Genomic DNA, 25,617 nt, shown 5'->3' with positions numbered 1-25,617 from the left:
ACATATTGCAGTATTTTTCTAACATTTTTGCTATTTTCCTTGATTCTTGTTGTGTACAGCTGACGGGCATAGCATTTGTTTTGCACTTTTTCACCCATATTGCTGCTGCGACTATAGACCCAGCAGATGTCAGTGTGAGGGCCAAACAGAGCTATTCCATTCCAATGCCGCATTTTGACCGCATGAAGCAAACTCATGTCATCAAGGACCTACACTGTTATCTATGTGATGTTAAGGTGTAAGTATCCAAAGTAGAGCTGCAAAGATTAGTCAACTAATCGATTTGTTGCCTAGTATTTTGATAATCAATTAATCATTAATAATCTTTCATGAGAAAATGGCACAAAATACTATTATCAGTGCGTTTCTCTGTTTTTACACTTTAAACTGAACATCTTTGGGTTTTGTACTGACAAAAGACATTTATAGACATCCTCCCATTTTTTCACTATTTTCTGAATTTTCTTTAGACCATACTATTAATCTATAAAATAACCAGCAGATTAATCAATAATGAAAATAATTATTAGTTGCAGCCTTAATCCAAAGCAGTTGTCTCTAATGTGATTTTGCTTCTTACAGTAATGATCATATAATTTGGCAATCATGCAGAAGTTGTGTTGATAATGTTTAACATCTCCCCGTAGTGGCCCCAAAGTGAAACACTGTAGTGTTTGCAACAAGTGTGTGGAAGACTTTGACCACCATTGCAAATGGCTGAACACATGTGTGGGTGGCAGAAACTACTGGTAAGACAATGTTTCGGACGGAGCTTTCTGTAACGGACTTCATGGCTGATGTTCAGATGAATGGTGCAATGCTTTTATAAACTAACATCGGGTTCTGTGTGTTGCCTTCAGGTGCTTCTTTGTGGCACTGTTCTCTGCTACTCTGGGCGTCTTCATGCTCATTGTTGTCATCTTGTTCGTATGTATTCAGCATTACCTGAATCCAAACAGCCTACGGACCGCCCCACAGTTTCACAGTGAGTCACCGTGATATTGATTTTTCGTTTAGAAACAGCTTTGATCATGTTTTTGTTAATCGCATCATTAATTGTTATCTTTCTTTTGTTCTTACATTCTGTAGGTATTCTGGAGAATGGTACCTGGCTGATCTTTTTACCCTTAGCACCCATAAAGACTAGTTCAGCTGGTCTCCTTATATTAGCCTTCATAACAACCATGCTGAGCATCACGTGCCTGATGTTGCTCTGCCATCTGCTGGGCTTCCACTTCTATCTCTGTGAGTCGCAATCTTCAAGACAGACATTTCAGAGGGCTCCTTTTCCCCTCATCCAGTCATTAATCCTCACCATTCTCTTCTTGGCTTTACAGTTTATAAAGGCATTAGCACATATGATTATTTAAAGATACAGCGGCAAAAAGAAGCCAGAAAGACTGAATCAGAAAATCGAAAAGATGCAAAAAGCAACAATAAGGCCTCACAGGTGAGAACCGTGCTGCCTCACACTGTCAGACATTTGGTGATTTTGTCATGTGTGTAAAAAAATAATTCTTTGTCTTTTATAAAGAAGAAAGAGGGCTACATTGACTGTGAGCCAGCATTATCCCAGAGTTCAGGGTAAAACAAATTCCTTACAGTTCTTATTTTAATATTATTAAAGCTCATTTTGTAGAGAATTAATGCCACTCTGGTTTTCCTGCAGTACCTGCAAATCTGAAAATAAAGGCTCACTCACAAGCCGACTTTCAGAGTCCATATGCACTGAGGTAAGCATGTCTACTTATATCTTAGTTGAATTATTTTACATGCATCAAATGGGTTATAAAAATAATAACTTTATCTATATAGCCCTTTTTACAAAGTGTTTTACAAATAAATAGAGCAATGAAAATCGTTTTTTGTTTTTTAGTTGGAGATCTTTAAGAAATCAGCAGATAAGGAGAATAGTTTCCATTATGGCACAGAAAACCCCACAGAGAACACAGCAGGTAAGTGTTTGACTGCACTCATCACTATTGTTCATCCTTCTTTGTGTCAACATCATTTAGAAAGATGGAGGAGCGAAAATATTAGAAATACAATAATAATAACAATAAATACAACTACAGGCTAGGAAAAGTTTCACAGTATTTATAACACGATGGTTGGATTGCATAAGGGTGGAAATGAACTGTAAATTAAGTATACATACAAATCAATTGGAGAAAGATTAGGGCTTTTGTCAGTCTGGTTTATTAGTATAAATGACCAAATATAATTAGTACATGCAGTTTGTAATTAATATTTATCTTCTTGTTTCCTGTGTCTGAAAAGGGGAAATGAACGACAATAAAAACGGGAAGCCGGACACTGAAGAGGCTCAGAACGCCGCTGTGAAGTCAGTTCACCAAATTCCTGGAGTGCAGGACCCTCTGTGCAGCTGCGTTATGACTCCGCATCCTACTTCGCAGTAACTGATGTCTGCATGGCGGTGCTCTGTAGAATTCTGGATTCTAGACTGAATGTATTAGGAAGATATGCTTCATGAAACTGAACCACTCAACTATTGAGCGTTGTTGTTAAGGACGGAGGGCGTCTTGGACTTAACACCGCAGTGTGACACACGTCATGGAACATGTTTGTGTATGCAGTCTGAACAACAGTGGAGCCGTCAATGTGTTTTGTTCCTTTTTTTAATCTACACTCTGTGTTTTTATGATGATTATCTAAAGCATTGTTTTATCTCCCTGACTTGTAAAGAGCCAAAGTCCAACCCCACTTCCAGTTTGGCCTCTGTTCCACGGATAGATGTCGATGGATGTCGGATAGATGGATGGATTTTGGCATCTTCCTGAAAGGCTGAAACATGATACTGGAGTTTATTGTTCATATTTTAAGCCAAATGAGTAGTGTACTAACAGTAACCTTTAGCATCTTGTCATTTTATCTGATGGCCAAAGATAGAGCCTTTTATGGCAAAGTACATTGTCTAAGTAGAAGTAGTGGAGCACACTAGCCTGAGAAGAGGACAGCGCCACAGCTCTCTATTGCTATGTTTAGTAACTGTTGATTTCAGTGAACGTTTTTGCTAGGTTTGAATGTAAAAACTCATGTTTGCTGCATTTTTTTTGTTTTCTTCTTTAGCCTACATGACCACAGTGACACTATAGAGTCAAAGTTTCACCACTTCCAGCTTCTACAAGTTTCTGTCTATATTTTAAGATGGATACTGTTGGTATGTGATTGGATTTGTCAGCAACATATGAAAACGCCTTCATCAGCATCAGCTTTATCTATAGCTGAGTGGTTGGGTTAAAGACCAACCATTGAAGAGGTTATTTGTACATGAAAATCCAGATAAAGCCCTGTGTGTGTATTTCAGTGTTTTTAAATGTCTTCTTTACAGACTGGTTTTCCAGATGATTGCTGCCTGTGATATTTGTATGTTTCAAGTCAGCTTTCCCTCAAACAATATGTTGTTTTTCTCAGTGAAAATCCAAGCAGGCCTCTGTTTGTTCCATGAGGGACATAATGTCAAATGTTACAAACCTTACTGTTATTGCATACATTGTTTTATGAATGTACACCTTTTTTTTGTTTATTCAAGAATTTGACGATTGTAGCAGCCAATTCAAGTGTTGTCTTTGTATTTGTGTATTGTTTGTCCATCTGTAGGCGGTTGCATTTTCTCACCACTAGAGGGCTTTAATGCTGTTATTCAAGTACATGGAGGGAAAGGAAATTGGGTTGTTTTTGTGGAAATTGAAGCATTTTGTTTTCTCTCTTTCACAGTCATCCCTATTGTTTCAGATTGGGCTGCTCGTGACTTCAAATGCAACAATATTGTTAAGTCATTTCTTATAATGGCTTGAATTCAATATTGTTCTACAAATTGTGAGATGTAGTTATTTTTAGTTATCAAATCCCCTCATAGTAATGCAAAGTGTGACATAACTACCCTTCCATTTATTATTTGGGGAAATTACTGAGAAACTCAAAATGGGGTAAGGGCTGCTATTAACCACACAGTGGCGCAATTGAAGCAACTTGAGATACACTATTATGTCATCAAGTGATTTCACTTGGGCCAGACTGTTTTCATCAAGATCTGAGCCTTTTCTTTTGCTCATAGTCATACATGTTTTTGCCCCTGTCCTTGAATTGTATCTGATATATTGGTATTACAATATAATTTGAGTCATCAATAAAGCTAGAGGTTACATAATGTCCATCCATCGCTACTGGTTATATAACACATCAGTTCACTGGACATCAGACGAGTAAGGGTCCGGAGGAGAGTCTTGGGATTATAAACTTCCTTTTTGCCAGCAGAGAATTTCTCATCATGATACAAAGTGTAGTCCCTGAAGTCAATTCCCCCAGGCCACCAACAGAGCCAGGATCAGGGTGCACTATATGTGACCAATGGCCCCTAATTTCCTCCCGCTATGGCTCATGATCACACACACAAACACACACGGACTTCATACTGGTTGTTTATTAATGAATCTGTAATGACCCTCCATATAAAACCATCCACCTCCTTTGTTTACACTTTCCATCTCCGCCTCTCCAATCACCACAAAGACCGTTAGTTGATCAGCGCTCCACTGAGCACTGTGGCACCATCACAGCTTCAACACCGAGGCGAGAAGAAAACAGCTCTTCGCACACGGACGACAGCCAATCAGCGGGCTGGTTTCTCTTCAGCATCTCGGAGGGGACTTTCACCGTCTGCAGACTCGAGCTCAGGCAGCGGGGAGGAAGGACACTTCAAGACTCCGCGACGCACAATTATGGTTTTGTGAACTTGACAAGGAGAGGTGGAGGATTACATCATCACCAGGTGAATAAAACTAGATGTGGCTCTTGAATTGTTGCTTGTTTTGGCTCATGATAGACCTGCATCTTTTCACAATATAAAAAAATGAAGAATTCAATGACTGCATGCCAGCCCACACAAATTCAGCTGATACCTGAAGGTGCTTTTTGTTTTGTTGTAATGTCTCTGCATGCATGCTTCCTGTGTAAAGTACCGAGTTTGCACCATAAGGTGCCTTTAAAGCTGAAAAGGACGTGTGGCAGAATGCTCTGCCCATACTCGAGTCAAATATTGAAATGTTGTTTTTTTTAGCCGTGCCATGCCATGTTCTGCATTCATTGCGGCTGACAATAACACACTGGTCACGTGGACTCTGTGTGAATCTGGCATTTGCAAGTTTATGTAACATGTATCGCTCAGACACATTCAGCAGGAGCTGCAGCAATGTCCAGTGAACACAAACACGAGCTTTTTCTCCTTTCTGTTTATCTTTTAAACGCGGGATCAGTGACAGCCAGAGTGAAGGGTTTTCCAATAAGCATCGTGTTGGACTGACAATTGTCAATGCATTTGGCCTGTGGCTGCAGCCTTCCTGCCAAGCTGCTGAGTTACATGAAGGTAGTTACATAATTATGCATGAAAGAAAAAAAGATTTAGGCCCTCTTTTATTAGCTTCCTTAATCTCTGTGAATAGGGATAATAAATAAAGTGATAGGAGGCAATTCAAAGACAGTACACCTAAGGAAGGAAATGTGTTTATTTCTTCTCAGTGAATGATTTTGTAGCTGCGTTCTCCCCATAGGTTGAATTAGGTATGCATGATAAGAAGACACAGTCACTGACTTTGTCCCAGATTTCACTGTTCTAGGTTTCATTGCATTGGTCCAAGAGCCTTTGGGTTCTGTCACAAACAATTAACCTCAGAGTGTAAATTACCCTATTTTGTTTGTGATGACTCAATTTCAAGACAGGTTTACAAAATAAAGGGAATGCTGTTGGGCAAAATGAAGTGTTGTAGTCCGACAGCATTTTCTTTATTACACAAAACCATGGGGGAAATTATATTTATCCCGTTGACCTTAACATCAGGGAACAGTCACCATTGTGTGTTTCACTTTTCAGCGTCTGTGGCTGCTGGAGAAGCAATTATAACAGAGACACAAGATGGCATTTATATAACATTTAAATACTTTAAAATGAGTTATATTAATTAATTAAGTGAGACATTATACAACACAGCCTGGCTTCTAAAATGCTTAAACTGGACTCAGAGATCATTTGCTGCTGCTCAACTGGCCTCTCTCCATCTGAGCCATGTCAGGGACACTTATCCTGTCTCAGGACTCATGTATTCCTCACAAATGTGGGGTTGCATAAGGACCCCCTGGCTGTCTCTACACCGCCTTATAACTCTATTTGGCGTGCTGCTGCTGCTGCCAACAATAACCACTGTAGGTTGTTTCAAACATCTTGTTTTTCTACTGCACAATGCTTGCCAAGAGCTTTGACTCATAGAGCAGTTAAAGGGTTTAGGGAGGCGAGGACTGACAGAGATGACTTGGTGGTGGTGACCTCAGATCCGGGCTGCAGTATGCTGATGTCATGCCCTCTCTCCTCGTGGAGGACTGTGGCCAAACTAGGAAATGGTTAAGAGGTTTTATTTAGTGGTGTCAAGATGTGCATTCCTGAAACAATGTTGAGAACATGTCGAAGGATATGACTTATTATCAACACATTCCATGAAAAGACCAAAACCAACAATGGGTCACAATATTTGTGTAATATATTTGTTTCCTTTATTAGATAGTTTACAATGGAGATGCAGAGTTCAGAATTGAACCAGGGACGTTGAGATGACATGGCACACATCTTATACCATCATGACGTTCATGAAGGTTTAAGATGTGAAGTGTTTTATTGTTTTTCTGATGTTTTGTAGATCAAATAATTGTTTGATTGTAAAAATAATCTGCAGATTCATAAACATAATCATTAGTTGCACTGGGTGACATGGCCCTACAATGAACATGAACATTGTGCTATATGTTGACAAAAGAATCCACCAGTGTAAGTCACTATTGTTATTGAGACCAAGTTGACGTCATCAAATTTTTAGTTTTGTCAACAGTCTAAAACCCCAAAATATATATAAATATTTAATAAATGATCAAATTTGATGATCTTGAACCATCAAAAGTTTGCCATTTTTGCTGGAAATACGACTCAAACAATTAATCCATGATCTAAATAGTTGGCAATTAATTTTCTGTTGGTCGACTAATCCATTTATTGGCTCATCGTTGCAGCTCTATGGCTCACTGATGAGTTAATAGTTTTAGGGTAATAATGGAGGTCTATGGCACAGAGTTGTAGTCACTAGTACACATAGCAGAAAGCTGGTAGACATGCTGTACTATAGATGGAGATCCGTTTTGAGCACACTGGGAGGCTTCAGTGCCGTAATGGTGGTCTATGCTTCACGTTTTGATCGTCTGACACCGTCACATTCCTGAGCAGTTGCCTGGAAAGGACACTGATCCAGATAGAAAAGCAGATGGGATCTCTGAATGCCCACTCACTACGATGGCGTGACGGAGGAATACGCCTCTGTTAAACACTCTCCTCTAACACACACACACACACACACACTCATACATATTCACATCACTCTGTGTCATCATTTTGTGAGTGGAACACCATCTGTTAAACTAACAGTTAAAATTTAAAATGTAATCTTTTGCGTGTTTCAGTCTGCATGTCGTCTACCGGGCTGATCTCCTCCCTTGAGAATGAATAGAATGTTCCAGCCATGGCTGCGTATTGTTGCTATGAATAGATGCAGTTCAAAATGGGTCAATTTATGGTTAAAGCACTCATCTGTGCAGTGTATTGCCAGAAGGCGAGTGTATGTAAGCATGCTGTCATCCAGTCACAGATTTGTCTCTGGAGATCTGCCCTTAACCAAATGGCCACTCATTTGTATGTGTAAAAGTGGGGCACAGGAAAAAGCTGTTCTACAATGATGGTTGTATTTTTCTTATTCTTTTTGTATCAGAGCAGGACTTTGGCCAAAAACACCCTTTTGGTAAAGTACAGCTTATCTGCACCAAAGCAGTCTCTACTCCATACTGTCTATACAGTTTATAATGATACAAAGCTCTGTCAGAGAACTGCATTTCCTTTCATCTCCATATGTGTTCTTCTTCAGGCCACCGAGCTGTGTTAATGACCTCTCTCTCATGTATTGAACATGATGAGGAGGCTCGTTGTATTGAGGACTTGGACACTTGAAACTACGGACTATAAATTGGAGGAGGACAGTGAAAAGATTCCTTTGTTTCACATTGATTTTGCTGCTGTCACTGAAGTACAAAGGAAAACACACAGCGAGCAGCTTTCTCTATTTGAAAGGATGTGGATCGCACGTGAAAGTAAAGTTAATAATGATGGAACGTCAGCGTGGGCATCACATGAACACACAAAGCAGATTTCACTCTGCTTTGGGTTTCCACTTAATGTAGGTTATTAATTATAATAACATTTTTATTTCAGTATAATACTATTGAATCTGAATGAGTAAACCCCCCACATAAAGATATACAATTACTTGAACTACTTGATTAAAAACCCAAATTTGTGTGATGATCTAAAGTGAATGTAATTAGAACTGCAACTTAATTGATTAATTTAATTTAATTCGATTCAATACTACTTCATTAATCCACAAAGACAATTTGATTTTGACTATGTTGGGCTGACGATGGAGTTGTTTAAAAAATGATGAATGAATTGATTAGTCCATATAACCAGACAGAATTCATTGACAATTTTGATAGTCAATAAATCGTTTAAGTCTTCATTCATTCTCCAAGTAGGGCCCAAGTACGTAAGTAAGTATAAGGGCTGCATAGTATATTAAATACACTTATATTGAAATTGTATATTTTCTTTCTTTTTCTTTTCTAAGTTTACTTTACAGTATAATAATGCGGATTAGTGGAGCGAATGAATTTTGATTTTCCTTTAACAAATGAAGTCCTTTGTGATGATATGTAAACATGTGTACTTTATTGGTGGTATGTATTCTTGAGAAATAAAACATTGCGGATTCAACAACGTCCATAACTATCTGGATTGTCTTGGCCCCGAGTCCTCGATGACATATGACTACAAACCGCAGCCAACAACAGTGGTTCTCTGCGATGTCACCATGCGTGTATGTGTGAAGAAATGAGCATGGGTCAGACAGAAAAGCCACTAGCATTGGACAATGGGGTCCCAGTGTGTGTTGCTCTGAATGCCATTATTCATAGACATTAATAATCTCTTCTTTTTTTACCCCCAAGAATGAACATCCCGATTATAATGCCTTTATGCAGTGTCAATCTTGGAACTTTTGTACCCATTCAAGTGTGTGTCTGTACTTAGCAAGGTCACATTTGTAATTGTTGGACACAAGGTTATGGAAACAAAACCCTTCGCTGTACATGGTCCCACTGGGGGTGAATGAAAGCTCTTTATTGGAGCCTTGAGGGACTTGCTTGAAACTTTGTTAGCTGGCGCAGACGGTTTGGTCCACGGGACACGGCATCTCTCTCCGGTTTGCATCTTGTATAAACTGTAGCAAGTGCAACTTTTTGAGGTGTACACGTACACGTGCTTTAAGGATGCTGAGCTAAGTATGGGAACAGCTGAAAGGTGAGCAGAGCGCCATCACTTGCTAAAAGTTCAGAGTTACGTTTTCTTAATAGAAATAGCAGAGGGACTTTTTTTTCTTCTATTTCTGTATGACTGTAATGTGACCTTAAAGAATAATAACTGATGTAAGCACTTCAGATGTGGGTTAAGTGTGAGGCTGAGATGGTGAAATGCTGCTGCTCTGTACATAGAGATGTGTTGAGAGAGGAATCCCTGAACTTAAATTGCATGAAATCATCTTAAGCAAGAGAGGGAAGCGAAGTCGTGCAAATCCAGCCTTCAAAGATGTGTGACAGCAAACAATAACTAACTCACAGATGTTATCTTGAAGTAATTTGGTGTTAATGATGATGACGAGGTTTTCAATCTTGTTCCTTTTAAAGCTGTGGTTATTATTCACTCCATTTAGAAGGTTTCTAAATGTAGCTGTGTGTGTGTGTGTGTGTGTGTCAGACTGGATTAGACATTATGTCATAAATAATTGTGGTTTATTGGAGCATGATTAGAGAGTGACTAGGACAAAGTGGAATATTGTACTTTTTATTGTGCTGTGTTAATTGTTTTATTTGTATTCTTTTCTTTTTGTTATACCTTTCCACTCTCTGGCACTCACGTATGTACAGACGCATCCTCTCACAGTATTCACCCCCATTCTCATCTTTTCCACAGCACAAAGAGAAAACAAAAGACAGCTAATCCAAGCACTGCACAGAAGGAACCACATTCCCACACAAGCATGGCAGACCAGAAGTAAGTGTTTAGAAGTCATGTTATGAGCCTTCACTTCACATTTTGTGTGTAAATTACAAATATCCATCTGCTCTCTTGGTTCTTTAAATGTGCGCCTTCTGAATTCCACAGAGATCTATTTATATCTTTCATCACTGTGCCAGAACACGCAAGACATCTGTCCATTCACAGGCAGTGCGAGCACAGAACCGCACCTCTTTAGACTCTAATCTTGCTTCGTAACACAGAAGTACTTTACAAAAAAAGGGACAGCCAAAAACAAATGAGCAAGTTGTGTCTTGACCTCCAGGTATGACGCACTGTTTACTTTCTGCAGAAGAGTTTGTCCTCCAGAACAGGGCTGGATCAGAGGTTTATCTGCCAAAAACCCTCTTTTTCCTCCCAGAGTACAGGCTGTGATTAAATGTCCTTTTCTCTTGTATTTGTTCTTTTTTTATCAACTCCATTAGCTTTTCCTGTAAATCTTGATTAATGAATTTAATGCTGCTGCTTGATGTACAGCCAATAGGACCCCTTGTATTCTGAATATTCAGTTATGTCGTTGGAAAGTGTGGCTACATTTCCCATTACATCACCTCAACTGAAAACTGCCATGTACGCGTCGAACATCACATGGATGGTCAGATGATGTTGTGTTTCCCCCCCCCCATCAGAGACAACATAGACGACTTTAAAGTCCAGACAGCCAAGCATCCTAACTTGGGCTCGGCACCTTTACGGCAGCACAGTGAACAGTCTAAAGACCGGGCGTCCAAAAGGCTTTCAACTGAGTCTAATGGGACCAGTGACGGAGGTGTGGGCTCGTCCACACCAGTGGAGGTGACCGCTTTGGAGGAGTCTTTTCGCCGCTTCGCCATCCACGGTGACACTCGCGCTACAGGCAAGGACATGCACGGCAAGAACTGGTCCAAGCTCTGCAAGGACTGTGGCGTGATTGACGGCAAGAACATCACCCTCACTGACGTGGACATCGTCTTCAGCAAAGTCAAGTAAGAAAGGCAATACTGTCAATTTGAGCCACTTTTCATTGTCTAAAAGTGCCTTTAATGTATCTGCCAACATCTGAGCCAGCTTAGACGAACAGGCATGCCACTACAGGACTCTTTTACTACATAGTGTTACTTCACTGTTGCAACGGCAGAGATGACTACATGCTTAGTCACCCGGATTAGCCCAAAAGGTCATTTAAGTGATGCAACGTTGTGGTATAAGAAAACTGTCGCTGGTCTGCACTGTAGGAACCTTTCTATTCTATTTCATTAGTGTTCAGACAATTGACTCAGTGGCATTATCTTTAGCACCCAGTCAAGTAGACCTTATCAATAACACCTAATTAAGGTGTCAACTGTTTCATTCGTTTCTGCACCAACGAAACGTTAAACAACAACGTGAATTAGCAACCAAGAGAAACAACTCAGAGGCATATATTTCATGGTTACTGAATTTCATGTTTGGAGGCACTGTTTTTGAAGATGTCTTTGTTTCTTATATTAAGTCGGTTGAGCTGTCCATCGGCAGCAGCAGCCAGAGCAAAAGGCCAGGATGGCTCATCCTGTATCTCCTCAGGCCAGATTGATTCATCCTTTACTGTCTAATTTAAGTGAAGTAGAGTCTATTAATAAGCTTTGACCTCATTATTATTTCACCAAAGTAGAAAAACTTTTCATATGCTGTGCTTATCATTAGCGAGGGCACGACTGAGTGGATTTGGGCTGATAGCACATTGACAGACGAGTGAAGAAGTGTTTGTATTGTGTTGGCCACATACTGTAAGACGAAGAATAAAGCTGGTGTAAAAAAAAAAGTACAGGGCTTTTACGATGCGGGTTTGTATGGTTAGATCTTCATTCATACATAAAGAAGCTTTGAAATGTGTTTTTATCCTGGTTGAATGTTATGAATAAGGATTATTCTGCTAGACAGCACCAGAATAGAAGAGTATGGCTTGAAGCCACTCATCATCGCGTCGTGCTGCAGGAGTGAGAATCTCACATTGATTTAATGGATTTTCCATCTTCTGCTGGATAATTCAATCTCAGTCACTTTGTGTACACACTTATATACACAGGTGATTCCAAAACGGTTTTTAGTGTGATTTTTCAGTTTGAAACGGTTTATTCCTTTCTTTATAACAAAAGAGTTGTCAGGAAAGATAACATTTTTCAAAGAGCAGCTCCGGGTATATTGAAGTCTTAGAAATGTATAAAAAAATAGGACTTACTGACTACTATTACAAATATAGAGTACAGTGGAAAATGGCCATATTTTTTGAGTATCAAGTAGATGTACAGAAGGTATTTGAAATTTGTTAATGCACCGATTAGTTTCCTAAATTTAAAAACTCACAAAACATGCATGTGGCTTCAGATGCTAGGGATATTGACTGACATATTTGAAGCTTTTATCATACATAGTCCATAGCAAAAGGGTGTAGAACATCTTGTGTCTCAAAAAACAACCAAGGACAGTCACTCCTCCATGCTCAAAGATATTTTAAATAGGATTTGGCTGCAAGATATAACAATGCTAGACTCAATCATAAAAACATGCACTTGTAATCTAAACATTTTCATGATTGGAATTCATTTTGCACTTAATAATGGACATTCTCTGCTAAAAGATAGAAAACAACTTAACTATTTCAGCCATCACTTCTTACGCTAAACTTGACAAATGTTTATATTTGTAAAGCAAAAGAAGTATTCTAGTGTTTCAGGACCATGAGTCACCCACATCAACACCTTCCCAGTTGGCATGGCAATAGGTGTTCATGTTTACTGTTGTGAACGGTTTTCTTGGCAAGATTAGTGAGGGAACTTAAAGTTGACAGCATGATGTATGCTTGTTTACATCCCACTCCATTGGTGAGCAATATTTAGAAATATGCAAACAATATGGTGCAAGCACTTTAAGGAAGAAAAGCATGTTCCCTGTCATACATGCTTTCATTACATTAATACGCTATCCATGGATGTGAATATGTCGTCTGAGCCGCACGGGTTAAAATAAGGGTCCCAGATTGTCCAGCATGCATTTTGAACCACAGCTGTGTCGAGGAGGAGAGTACAGTAGAGTCCCAACAAAGCGTGTGGTGATGAAAAGTGGTACAGACTGGGGGAAGGGCTCGTGTTCATGTGGTTTGTGACTCCAGGCATGACTGAGCCTTGGAGGCCATGCCAGAGATGCACATCTCCCCTTTCCCTTTAATCAGTGTCAAAGCTCTTTGCTTGCACACGAAAATTAAACATCTTAATGAGCACTGGCTAATCACAGTACGGCTGAATGAATCCGTACTTAGTGTGGGTGTGGAAGTCTCTGCTGTGCTGTCTGCCTGCTTGGAGCCAGAACACCACAGCATCAACTATGGATGATGTGTGGACTAATTAATTACTAACATGGTCTTATGGTGGCTTCACTTTCTAGGCTTCTATTTCCTCATCACTGAACATGATCGTAGGCGGTGCGGGAGCATTTTAGCATGAAACAGATTCAGCCAACTACTGTGCCGCATATGGTTGAACCGTGTAAACAAAAACAGCAGGTCAGCTACCGTGGTATCCCAAAGTAAAACAAAGCTCCACTCGCCCTCTAACCTTTGTCCCTCTTAACCTTATCGCCGCCTCCTCAGATTGCGATTTGCTGTTTATTTACAGTTGATATACTTTGGGGAATTTAAGAGCTCGGGACGGTTAGCTCTGCAGAGGACACACAGTTGTCTTCCTCGGACAGAAGCGGCAGCTGGAAGTCCAGTTTCTCTCCTGACAATAGACAGCATGGAACAGGAGCAGAGGAATGGAGCTCTCAAATGTTCAACACTGATGGATCGCCCAAACAAAACCGCTCACTGGATGAGTCAAATTAATAATAAACCCAAACATCCTTGTTTACTGTAGCTTGTTGCTATGACAGCAGGTTGCCCAGGAGGACTGAGGGCTTTATGGGCTGTTGTGTAGGTGATTTATCACCACGGCAATGGCTGTTTGTGTTTGTGTTACTATGCAATTTATTTTACATGGAAGTGAAACGGGCAACGGGCCAGTTAAACAACTGGAGCACTCTCAGAAGGAGAATGATTGATGATGATGATCTGTGGTACCGTCAGTTTGTAACTTATAAATGACAGGACAGGGAATGTCCCGAGCTGGAATGAAAAAATTCAGGGCTGAATTATACAGTTGGCCACAACATGATGCATGACATAAAGAGACAGTCACATATACAGCCTACAGGTGTGTGCGGTTGCTCAGACAACAGTTGAGCACTGGGAGACGACATCCAAACAGTGAACGTTTCCTCATTGTTTATCTCAGCAGGATACCATCTCTATGCTGTGTCTTGTATCTGCCATGTTGAAGTGATCACACATGGGCTCTGTGTACACTACTGTCTGTTCTCATTTTAAGATTTCAAACTGAACCGAGAGGCTGATAAAAGGACGGTGTTTCTGGCCCTGTTGAAGCACTGTGTGTACTGTGAGTGTAAGTGTTATCCCATACTTAAGCTCCTTTTCCACCTACACATCAGGAAGAAATCCTGTCGCGCCATCACATACGACGAGTTCAAGGTTGCACTCATAGATCTGGCAAAGAAGAAATATAAAGAAAAGACTGGAGAGGAGGCCGAGGCCGAGGTCTTCAAGCTGATTGAGGGGAAGACACCGGTCATCGCAGGAGTCACGGTAAGACTCAAATGCGTGAATATTACACAGACTTTTCATACAAGCACAGAATAAAAACTCAAATGTTGTTTTCTAAACTTCCTCGCAGCGAGCCGTGGCTTCCCCGACAGTGAGCCGTCTGACGGACCCCACCAAGTTTACAGGGTCACACAAGGAGCGCTTCGATGACACCGGCCGCGGGAAGGGTAAGGCGGGACGAGTGGACATGGTTGACACTTCCGGATACGTCTCGGGGTACAAACATCGAGGGTCATACGAAAAGAAAGTGAATAAACCCACCGAGGGCAAACCCATGTGAGGGCGAGGATAAGGAAATGAACATTTGATCAACTACTAGGATAGTTTTCTATTAAAAGAGTACTCAAAGAAAGCACAAAGTAATAGGATTTCATACATTTCCTCAGCCATCTATTGTGTGTGTGTGTGTCTGTGTGCGTGTAAGAGAGAGATGTTTTTGAGTTCCTCTCTTTGAGAAGTGTGAGAACTGGAAAACTGTTTACATCTATTTTTACAATGTCATCACCCGCTGGTACATTCCTGTCTGATTGCAAGTTACTGCCAAACACTGAAGAGAACAAATGAGAGAAACCTATGCTATGAATATTGAAGAAGCTTTGTTTTTATGATAGGGCCTTATAATATTTATTGAGCACAATGAACAACATGCCAAGAAAAACAAAAGCGGGACAACAGTTTGATGAATTAACAACATTGCACTTTTTTTAAATGGAATTTTTTCTATTCCCCTATTTAGCCGAATAAATGCATTTTTAATTTGTTTTGCAGAGTTTCAATGAGAATTGGCTGAGAACCTTTTCTTTTGAAAACTTAAAATTGTTCCATCTTCAGTGTTAATTGTCTGTCGGCCATCCCCACCCTGTCAACTGTTATTAAGTCTTAAAAGAAAAATCAGCTGTTTTCTTATTTTATAAGCTCACACTGTTATTTGAATAATTTGCCTTCAGCTCAAACCAAGAAAATATATTAAGGGTTGTGTCAACTAGTTTTAAGTTTTTTGCAAATATACAATGTAGTTAACTGTTCATTTTTTACTTTTGCCATATCTTCTTACTTTTGTGAATATGTGAAACAAAAAAACTCCTTCCATGCAAACCTTTTAAATATACCTGCTTATAATACTTCAACAAAAAAAAAAAAAAATATGAGTCTAGGAGAATTTTCTCACAAACCATTTTTGCCAACATGCATTTTGAATTTTAAATTGGTGTATTCATCTTAAGAAGGAAACTCTTTCCACAGTCGATGAGCTCAGTTGTACAAGATTGTATTTTTAACATTTTACTTAAATTTCCTCATCAGATTTCTATACAGTAGTTCTAATATATGTGTGGTAAGATTGTGTATATTCTAAAAGGTTAAAGCCACATGGCTTGATTTATGACACTGGCTTCATATGTTGTTGTTTTTTCCTGTATTGCTGTACTTTGTGCATGTTTATGTATATTGCATTTGATTCAGAAGCAAATAGCTGACAGTAGTAGTTTGTCATATCTTATCTGAACTGCTGTGAGAACAGACTACTGGACACACTTCAATATTTTATTGCTAAGTGATGAAATTGTGAGGTTATGATTAAATCTTGTATTGCTTTGAAATCAATATGTATCAACTTGTACATACAAAGTCAGCTACGCTCCAATGCTATAATATTTGTCTGTTGGTAAAGATTTAGAGTACCTGTTATGTGTGGTACTGTCATCCAAGGCACAAATTCAAATGAAAACAAAAGCAGGGTTTTACTGTTGTATCCCTACATACTGTACGAGATAAAAGAAAACAATAACAAGTGACATACTTTTGTAGAATATTTTTCCAACATAGTGACAGTGTTTGTGTCACATGCCACCTGTAGCCTCAGCTGATGAAGAATCATGCATTAAGTGCAAAACTAGCAGCTGCGTGTGTTAGTTTCTGTCTGCTGCAGTTGCTTGATCTGTTTTCTGTGCTTTATGCCAAATACTGTGCACCTTTAATGTGGAGGAACAATATTGTCTTTTTGTTTTTGTTTTTGAAATAACTTTTAATGTACTATAGTGCCCCGGCATGCAGTGTGTTTTTGTTCTTGTTCTTTAGACCTCTTAATGTGTGTTCATGATTTGTAGTGCATTAACCTAAAATAAAAAGAAACACCTCCGAAGCTCTGCTGAGTAGGTTACAGGGTGTCAGTCAAAACACAAACTTTTATGTTCTTATGGCTTTTTCAGGAACACTATGAAAACTGGTTTGCCAGGTCTTCCATTAGTGTTTGTGAGAGAAAGGTGTGTGTGTGTGCATGAGCGAGTGTGTGTGTGTGTGTGTGTGTGTGTGCGTGAGCGAGTGTGTGTGTAGCTCTCCAGCCCAAAGGCAGAGGTATAAATAAAGTCACAGTGCAGCTGGAATCTAGATGCATTCATTCCACTGCAGTGTACAAAGCAGATGGAGACACACACGTGACCTACTAAAAAAAAAAAAAAAAAACGGGGATGGGGGGTTTGAAGCAGCAAAGGGAGACGCAATCTTGCCACTGATCCAGGAAATACATTATGACCTTCTCACTGACATTTTCCCCCTTAAAACCATTTAACATAACAGCCCTGTCACACACTTATACACAAACTTCATTGAATGAATTGCCTTTCCCCGTTACAGTTTACATCACGCAAACGCAGCCTATACACATTTTGTTTAAATAATAAACACATTTTTTTCTTCAAAAAGGGCTAGGAACTTAATACACACAAAACTTTAAATGTACACTACGATATAATATGAAGCATAAATGCTTAAAAAACAGTCTGTAGCTGCCGGGCCTCGAGCAGCGAATGCAATATGCTAATATGATGCTCGTCATAGTCTTGCTTTGATATTTCAAATCGGTGTGCATGTTTTCATTCATATTCTTCTTTAAAGTTCCCCACTTCCCTTCAGCTCAGCTAGCAAACACTCATTGGTAGCCACCAGGGACCTGCAGTACATACACAGACACATCACAAAGTAGGGCTGGTTTAATAGTGAGGACATCATTGTGTGTGAATAAGAAAAGAACGTGTGCCAACACAAAGCGTTCCGCATCTTCTCACCTGTGGCTTTCCTGCAGCATATTTGACAAATCCTTGACTTTCTCAGCCTCCTGCACTTTCTCCCTCATCCCCTCGATCTCTTTCCTCAGCTCCTCCACTTCTGTCTGAGCTTCTAAGGATGTGCAAGCACAAAGTGGGAGAGTTTGTAAGGACAGCAGGTAAATGATCACTCGTGCATGTATCCCACTTGCATTCACACCCACCTTTAATCTGAGTAACAGGTGAACTTTTCATCATAGACTTCAGATACTGTCGTTCTAACTTGATGAGCTGTTTCTGTAGAGCGACATTTTCCTCCAAGACAATCCTCAACTGCTCGTTTAGTTTGCCCTGTGTTAGAGTAAAGACAGTAAATACAGTGTGTGTACCATCAAGACCTCCCGAAGCTCAACATTGTTTTCTAGTGCTCAATCCACTCACAGCTGCACTGTGAGCTTCCTCCCGCTGAGCGGAGAGGTTCCGGATTTCAGTTTTGTGCTCTTCCTCTTGTGCAGCCGCTTGAAAGCTCAGTGCATCAGCTTCCCGTGTTAAGGTCCTGACCTCAGCCTCCCGACTGGAAATATCGCTTTCCATCATAGAGAGGATCTGGACTGCCTGAGCTGGAGCAAAAAACATTGACATTATGAGAGGACATTCATCATCTTCAGCCTCCTGTAATAAGATACTACATTCCCCAAAACCAAACTCCAAACTTACACAGGAAGTTGTTGTTATGATGCAGTGATCTCTCTCCAGTCCAGTGTTTGTCCACAAGGTTGAGTAACATCTCCAGGGGTTTCCTATAACTACCCTGGGGAGGTGAGATAAGCGATAAGTTGATATGAGAATATAAACAACCTCAAAGGTTAATTCAGTATGTGAACTAGTAACAAGACTTTCCCACCCTTTTCTTATTTTCCCCTTGCTGCGGCAGGCTGGAGCCCCCTTCTGTCTTGTTGAAGCTAGAAGTAGGTTAATCTTGGAGGATGCAAGATGGGGTTGGACGGGTCAGACAAATTCAAACCAGGACGATATGGACTGGGAGGCCGGATATTAACTAATGAGGAACTATGACGATGACTTTGATCTGGAAAAATGTTGAAAACACACATTCAACAACATGCCAAGAAAGTGTATTTGTGGATGTGTCTTAATGTCCGAGAAAGGATTTTATTAAGTACAGACATTGTTCTTACCAGGATTAGGGGTATAATGTCCCTTGGCTGCATGTCTGGTTTGTTTGGAGAATTCCTTTTGCTTTTGTTTTCCGGACACGGGTCTCTCCACATAAGGGCCAAAGGACACCTTTGGTCTTTCAGTCACTTTTAATGAGGTAGAGCTTCTTTTATGAGATTGTTCGTTCACTGCGTGGCACTTTGGACTCTGTGTTATCTGGTAAAATAACAAATGACATAATAATACACTGATATTAATTCACCTTCAGTGTTCACTATTTAAAATAAATAAGAATTGGCTTCTGTCTCCACCTAGTGGGAAAGACAGGACAATGATCAGGGTACAACTGTTATTTTGTGGCCTTTTGTTTTTACTATGTCCAAAAACAAAAGTACTCCAAGTACCAGCTCTGGTGACATATTCAAATCAACAAATACAAATTACAGATTTTAATTACAATTCAACAAATGTAAATGTTGGATTAACAGCTCCTGGATTTATTTGATCCACATTATGTTGGGACTAAAGAAGAGACAATTACCATTGAACCACAAAGTCTTGTTACCAGTCATATCAACTGCTGTAGTCTCCCAATAAACCACTAACAGGCACTTGACTAACTTTATACACTTTCTGCACAGAGAGCTGAAAAAACTTACCATATTTTGTAGAGGGATACCTGAGGATGGATTTAGCAGTTTCCTAAAAGACAAAAACAAAAAACAAAACATACAGTATTTGATGATACTGATAATATTTGTTTGACGTATAGTGAAATAAAAATCACCTGTTTTGGAGTAGAACTTCTCCGTTTAGTAAAATCTTAAAAAGGTAGAAGAGATTTTAGAGTTAATAGATGTTTGAAAAAAACTAAATAGAAATACTACTTGCTTGCTTTTGGACTTTGACGTCTTACCTTCTGCCTCCTTGTGAACGGAGTGAGACGACTGAGTTTCACTTTGATGATTCCTCGCAACAAAATTCAACACAATATCATCAGAGTCAGTCAGGAGAGAGAGCCTCTTGGTTAAACGGTCAACTGAAGCCAGTCTTTGATCGCTGCTTCTGGGAATCACAAGCAACACAGTAAATATACAACACAAGTGAATATCGGAAATAATTTCATTTTGATAACGTCAACTTTTAGTGGGTGTTTTTGTCATTCAGGGTTTAAGCACTTTCATCCTTAAAAACTCTTCACTGATCTATATGTGACTGCTTTCTTTATAATTAAGCGCTTGAGTCACACAAACCTCATACAAAGCTTCTTTGTCCTTCCTCATACTAGACTGAACAAACATCAAAATCAGTTTGGTGTGTTTTCCATGTTCTCAATATCATTGGTAGACAAAGTTGAGCTGAAACTCAAGCATCTGACAATCAGGGTACCTTTGTTCAGGGACCTGATTCAAAGGTGAGCTCTTCTGTTGAGGTAGAAGGTCAGAGGAGAACTGCATTATGGCAGCTTTGCGCTCGGTGTCTCTGACCGGACAGCCAGTCTAGAAAGCAAGGGAGAACACTCAGTTATGAGGAAAACTGATCCGAGATTAGCCCAATCTAGACAACATGGTTATATTTTACCTAGCGTGCGTAGGTTAGTCATGGCATGCACCAGAATAGAGCGGTATTTCGGGTAACTTTTAGTCAGAGGATTGAGCCTGAGGTCCAGCTCTCTTAAAGCTGGCAGCTCATACAAAACTTTCACCTCTTCAAGGGAAGGTATGCAGTTATAATACAGGATCAAACTCTCCAGCACTTTCAAATGTTGAACCCCCTGCGGAAAAAAAACAATAGTTTTAAAAAGGGGTCAGGCAACAGACCAGGGGAAACTGTAATTTCTTACTATGCATCTAGGCATGGAATAATCTACAAAAAGATCTAAAATTATAAATAAAAAAGAATGATCATGGAGGCATGAGGTCATTGTACAGCTGTTTTATAATGACATTTTGTATACGTTGTAATTTAACGTGGCAAAATACATTTTTGATCTCAATGAGAATTCATTGAAATTAAATAAAAGGGGGATAACTCCTGGACGTGAACCTTTTTCAGTTGTACCAAAACTCCATAATTGTGGACATGTACTACAACACACCCATCTACATCTTAAAGACATGATGCAGAGTTTAAACCCACCTCAACTGAAGATGATTGCATTGCAGGAGAGGTTCAGAGACTTCAGACGGACAAAGTTATTCAGTGCGTTTCCCAGATGTCTGATCTTCTCCTCATACGTCCCAGGGAGGCTTAGTGAGCGAACATCACCTGTTTAAAAAGTATCAAATGTATCAATGAGACTGCACTGCACAATTAGCTTCTGGTGCTTTGGTTTGCAGCAGATTACAGTTATTGCTGGTGGCTATGTTAGCTGCCGTTAGCTTGGCCGCCGATGCTAAGGCTTAGGAAAGTAACTAGCTACAATAGTTTAACATAACACAAGCTAATCGCCACGGCTTGGCCCGTAATGTTCGCTGGTATTAACTCATATTCAACGTTTGTATTAGCATGAGATAATATTACCGAGACAGGGATGTTTTAATTGTAATCTCTCGCGTATCCATTGCTCTGTTATGGTTGTCAAACTCTCCGCCGCCATACTTTTCGAACTCTTGCTGCCTTCATGAACTGTCGGAAGAAATCAGAAGCTTCTTCCTCTTTGTCCGTTGCATTACCGCCCCCTCTGTTTTACTGATTACAACCGATCACAACTCATACTAACAAAAGTTATTGTTTTCTACAAACAGTTGAAGAATCCCGTTTGCCATACCGATAGATATACATTTTTAACATTGTCTATAATTCATGGAATTACAGTTTATTCAATATTAAATAAATAAATACATATACACATAAATAAATATGAAACAAATAAATATCAAATACATCCTGAAATAAATAAATTAGGCAAAAAATAAATGTGGCATTAGGAAACAAATGTCCTCTGAAATAAATACATGCAGAATTATGAAATAAATGTCCCCTGCAATACCTAAAAGTAGTACATAACTACATTGACTAATTTATATGTTTATATATGTAGTTATCTATTGCCTAATGTATTTATTTCAGGATTTATTGTATTGCCATATTTACTTATTTGTTTAATATTGAATAAATAATAAATACGTTTGCCTTATAATCATGTAAAGGCAACATCACTCTTCAAAATGTTAATCTAAAATAGAAAGGTTGTAATTAACAACGTACATAAATGTATTTCAAGTTCAAATTTATATGTAGAGCACAGTCCCATACAAAAACAAATTAAATGACCTTAGAGAATGATAAAAAAGTAGAAAATAATACAGGGAAAGTGATTCACAGAACACAAGTTAATACATTTTAAACTAATTCTGCATGTACAGTACAGTGACAGAGATTACGAGGAGCATTGAAAGCATCTTTTGGAGCCTGCGTACTGTCCACATCCGGGCTTCTCACGTGTCAAAACAAACGCTCAAGTGTTCCTACCTAAAGTTTGGTCCTTTGTGCTCTGTGTTTAGCTGACTTCATACAATACAACCAGATACATGCAACAGTTGTAGTAGTTAACTCCAGACACGTTCATTAGAGACAACTTTCTCTGTTGCTGTTAGTAACAGTAACGTCGCCAACATCGTGGATGTTTACAGGAGTGTCCCTCGTCCTCAGGGTCAATGGCGTCCTGTGTAACAGAGTTGATAACATTTTGTTCCAACATCATTTTGTCTGCCACAGCATTGTATTCTTCTTACAGACTCTTTAAGGTAGGTGTCATTCAGTGCAGTTCAAATGTCCATGTTACAATTGACTAATTCGATCGATTAATCTGTTGTAAAAATAATCAACTACTTTGATAACCAATTAAACTCTTTAGACTCTTTAAAGTCGTGTTGGACATTCTCTGCACCCAACTTCTCAAATGTGAGGGTGTTCTACCTTTTCCTGTCTTAAATAAAAATAATGTTTATCTGGGGATATTGGATGTGTTGTTTGGGCAAAACAAGATATTTAAATATGTCTTTTTGGACTGTTTTTATCTACCAAGGAAGTTGCCATATTTGTTTGTAATACAAAATCAATGTATGTATTTTGGACACCCCAGTGCTGAGATAAATCAATAAATCCATGTGTGAACTTTCCTACTTTGTAATTTTGCTACTGTCTCTGCATTCATCTCTCGGCAGGATCACAGGGCTCCTTCTGTAGGCCTTTTCGTGCTTGGACTCTCCGCAGCACTTTGCATCTTGCATCCTTTCAGCTCATACCTCGCCTCTATCCAGAGAGAAGCAGAGTGGGCCGGCGAGGTTCTGGCTCCAGCGCTGGTCTCCTTTGACTTCCTGTGGCTCAGTGAAGACCGGAACACGGCACATATCCTCCTGAGTGGCTCCTGTCTGCTGCTGGGACTGTGTGACTGGCTCTCAGCCGATGCTCTCACACTGATGACACGCTGCCTCGGTTTGTCTTCCCTGTCCTGCTGCCTGACAGTCTGTCTGTTTGCCGGTAATGCTTTAGGGGCCTTTAGTGGTGTGGCCCTCAGCCTCCCGTTGCTTGTTGCTCAGAGGGTCGGGACAAACACTTTTGCTCCACTCATTTCTCCAGCCGCAACTGAGGATCTCACCAAGTGGCTTTTAAAGGGCGTCATGTCTGTCGGCTGTTGGGCCTCCACACAGGCCCTCAGCAGGTTTCTGTTGGATGTGACTGACCAATGTAACATAGACATTTAGTAAATCAGTGGAGGTGTTTGTTGATGGACTGTCTAAGTGGTACAGAGTGACCAAATGGATTTCTGCAAAAATGAATGTACCTAACTCACAAGCATTTCAGAACATTTGTGAGGAAGAGTTGAGTTGCATTAACTTCATTGCCATTACAACGAACATTATCAACAGTGCAACAGAACAGACAACTTACTAATAATAAAAGACCATATTACAAGTACCATTTAACTTGTATTTTAATGTAAGTCGACAACAGCTGGTTCCAGCTTCTCAAATGTGAGGATGTGCTGCTTCTCTCATTGTTACGTCCTCATAAATGAGATAGATAGATGGATAGATAGATAGATACTTACTTTATTTATCCCGAGGGAAATTCAGGATTGGGGTTAAAGACTGTTGTTCTGACAAAACAATTTGAAGACTTCACTTTGGGCATTGGGAAATTGACAAGCATTTCAAACTATATTCTGACTTGTTATAGATGAAATGATTGATTGATGAATCTAAGACAATATCGATGGAATAATCAAAACGCAAATAGAATGTTAGTTGCAACACCGGTTTCTAAATTGGAGGCCACATGCACTGAAGTATAACATGCTTTTGTATATGGATGTTAAGGGACCGAATACAAGCAATTATCATCGAGCAAAATCATTAAGGCTGAGCTATATGGAAAAACAAATATGATAACTGCTTTTCATATATAACATGCTAATTGGTAACAAGTATTTCAGAAATCTGATTTAGTCAATTCTTTGTGGTACTTATGAAGTCTCACATTGGATGTTTTACTGTAATTTACAGTATCTGGTAAAATAGACCTTGGCTAAACTTAATGTGAACTTTAATTAGAAAAAAAGCAGATTAAACAAAACCCAGATGCCACTGAACTCATTTGCATGTGACCACAATTTACATCTGATAGCCCATGGTGGTATTCTGCATGACTGTGATGCAGCAATGACCTTTTTAGACATATTTTAATGTCCTGCTAACATTTATTATGCCGAATGTGGGCGCTTTAATTTGCTATGTGATCATTTCCAAGACTGACTCCTAAAACATCCAGCTGCCTCAGAGTCCGGGTCCTATTTGTTTTGCAGCCTCAGCAGTATCTCTGTTTAAATATCTGCAGTGGTCTAAGCTCTTGCCCTGCTCTTACCTCATCGTGCCCATTTGATACTTATCAATGCACTTCTTTTTTTTGTATTACTTCCTTGGTTTTTAATTGCTGTCATTTTAACAGAAATGACCTCATGTGTTTAACTCTTCTTCTACAGTGTTGTCCTGGCTAGATATTAATATTCTGCACAGATATTTGAAGGGGACACTGCAGATTCTCGCTCACGATTACAGAGTTGGGAGCAGCTGCCTCAGCAGTTTTACTGCAGTATAATAACAAGAGTCTGTGGCTGTGTTCCTGTCTGTGGGACAATGTCTTTGTCACACCTCAGGACACAGGTGACGAGGGACATTTACAAGGTATTCGATAATTGTGTACTCACCTGTGAGGTGCCAGAATGATCATGCTAATTGTTCTGTGATTCATCATTAAGTTCATGTCTTTTTTTGGCAACATGGAAGTGTTGTGTGTCACACGTTGTACGTTTATTTATTATCTTATTTAATTTGTTGACATAAATGTGAGAACTAAAGCTTGATTTAGTTGACATAACTTGAATAAATTATTTAAATGTTTAACAAAAAATGACACCAATTAAAGTATATCATTTTTCATTGCAAGATCTCAAGTGTCCAACTGTTGTACCTTTTACAGTCCAT

General features: G+C 39.5%; 4 protein-coding genes across 7 annotated transcripts in view; 3 read left to right on the top strand and 1 right to left on the bottom strand.

Annotated features, from left to right (window-relative positions):
- Positions 1-4,175, top strand: part of zdhhc11 (zDHHC palmitoyltransferase 11) — a 5,919-nt gene extending 1,744 nt beyond the window's left edge. The window contains exons 4-12 of one of the 2 annotated variants that reach the window (XM_029451666.1): positions 60-238; positions 648-749; positions 861-985; positions 1,090-1,245; positions 1,338-1,450; positions 1,535-1,584; positions 1,670-1,733; positions 1,877-1,955; positions 2,281-4,175. In XM_029451666.1, coding sequence (XP_029307526.1) covers positions 60-238; positions 648-749; positions 861-985; positions 1,090-1,245; positions 1,338-1,450; positions 1,535-1,584; positions 1,670-1,733; positions 1,877-1,955; positions 2,281-2,420 — 1,008 coding nt within the window. In that variant the 3' untranslated portion in view covers positions 2,421-4,175. The remainder of the gene's footprint in view (positions 1-59; positions 239-647; positions 750-860; positions 986-1,089; positions 1,246-1,337; positions 1,451-1,534; positions 1,585-1,669; positions 1,734-1,876; positions 1,956-2,280) is intronic. The other variant, XM_029451667.1, reaches the window with a different exon arrangement.
- A 385-nt stretch (positions 4,176-4,560) lies between these two features.
- tppp (tubulin polymerization promoting protein) lies at positions 4,561-17,052 on the top strand. 3 transcript variants are annotated; one of them, XM_029451354.1, is made up of 5 exons: positions 4,564-4,792; positions 10,136-10,216; positions 10,870-11,205; positions 14,741-14,894; positions 14,983-17,052. In XM_029451354.1, exons 2-5 carry the CDS (start codon positions 10,203-10,205, stop codon positions 15,190-15,192), a joined length of 714 nt encoding a protein of 237 aa, XP_029307214.1. In that variant the 5' UTR covers positions 4,564-4,792; positions 10,136-10,202; the 3' UTR covers positions 15,193-17,052. The 3 variants fall into 3 exon arrangements, with proteins under 3 accessions (XP_029307213.1, XP_029307214.1, XP_029307212.1); XM_029451352.1 differs by lacking the exon at positions 4,564-4,792 and adding an exon at positions 9,275-9,466; XM_029451353.1 differs by having other exon boundaries at positions 4,561-4,792; positions 10,136-11,205.
- On the bottom strand, positions 16,103-20,899 carry cep72 (centrosomal protein 72). Its single transcript, XM_029451351.1, is given in 14 exon segments — positions 16,103-17,859; positions 17,975-18,086; positions 18,178-18,304; positions 18,395-18,573; positions 18,671-18,764; positions 18,858-18,920; positions 18,922-19,040; positions 19,150-19,318; positions 19,320-19,345; positions 19,789-19,831; positions 19,917-19,951; positions 20,046-20,194; positions 20,519-20,628; positions 20,711-20,899. Coding segments are annotated over 13 exon segments (1,245 nt in total). The 5' UTR covers positions 20,587-20,628; positions 20,711-20,899; the 3' UTR covers positions 16,103-17,798.
- A 1,670-nt stretch (positions 20,900-22,569) lies between these two features.
- LOC115020742 (uncharacterized) lies at positions 22,570-25,565 on the top strand. The gene is made up of 2 exons (XM_029450678.1): positions 22,570-22,878; positions 23,299-25,565. The coding sequence occupies exons 1-2, from the start codon at positions 22,789-22,791 to the stop codon at positions 23,836-23,838; spliced, it is 630 nt and encodes a 209-aa protein (XP_029306538.1). The 5' UTR covers positions 22,570-22,788; the 3' UTR covers positions 23,839-25,565.
- Positions 25,566-25,617: the final 52 nt, after the last annotated feature.

Source organism: Cottoperca gobio, chromosome 16 (assembly GCF_900634415.1).
Source record: "Cottoperca gobio chromosome 16, fCotGob3.1, whole genome shotgun sequence".
In the NCBI taxonomy this organism is placed as follows: Eukaryota; Metazoa; Chordata; class Actinopteri; order Perciformes; family Bovichtidae; genus Cottoperca; species Cottoperca gobio.
This window is presented reverse-complemented; position numbering and strand designations above follow the sequence as displayed.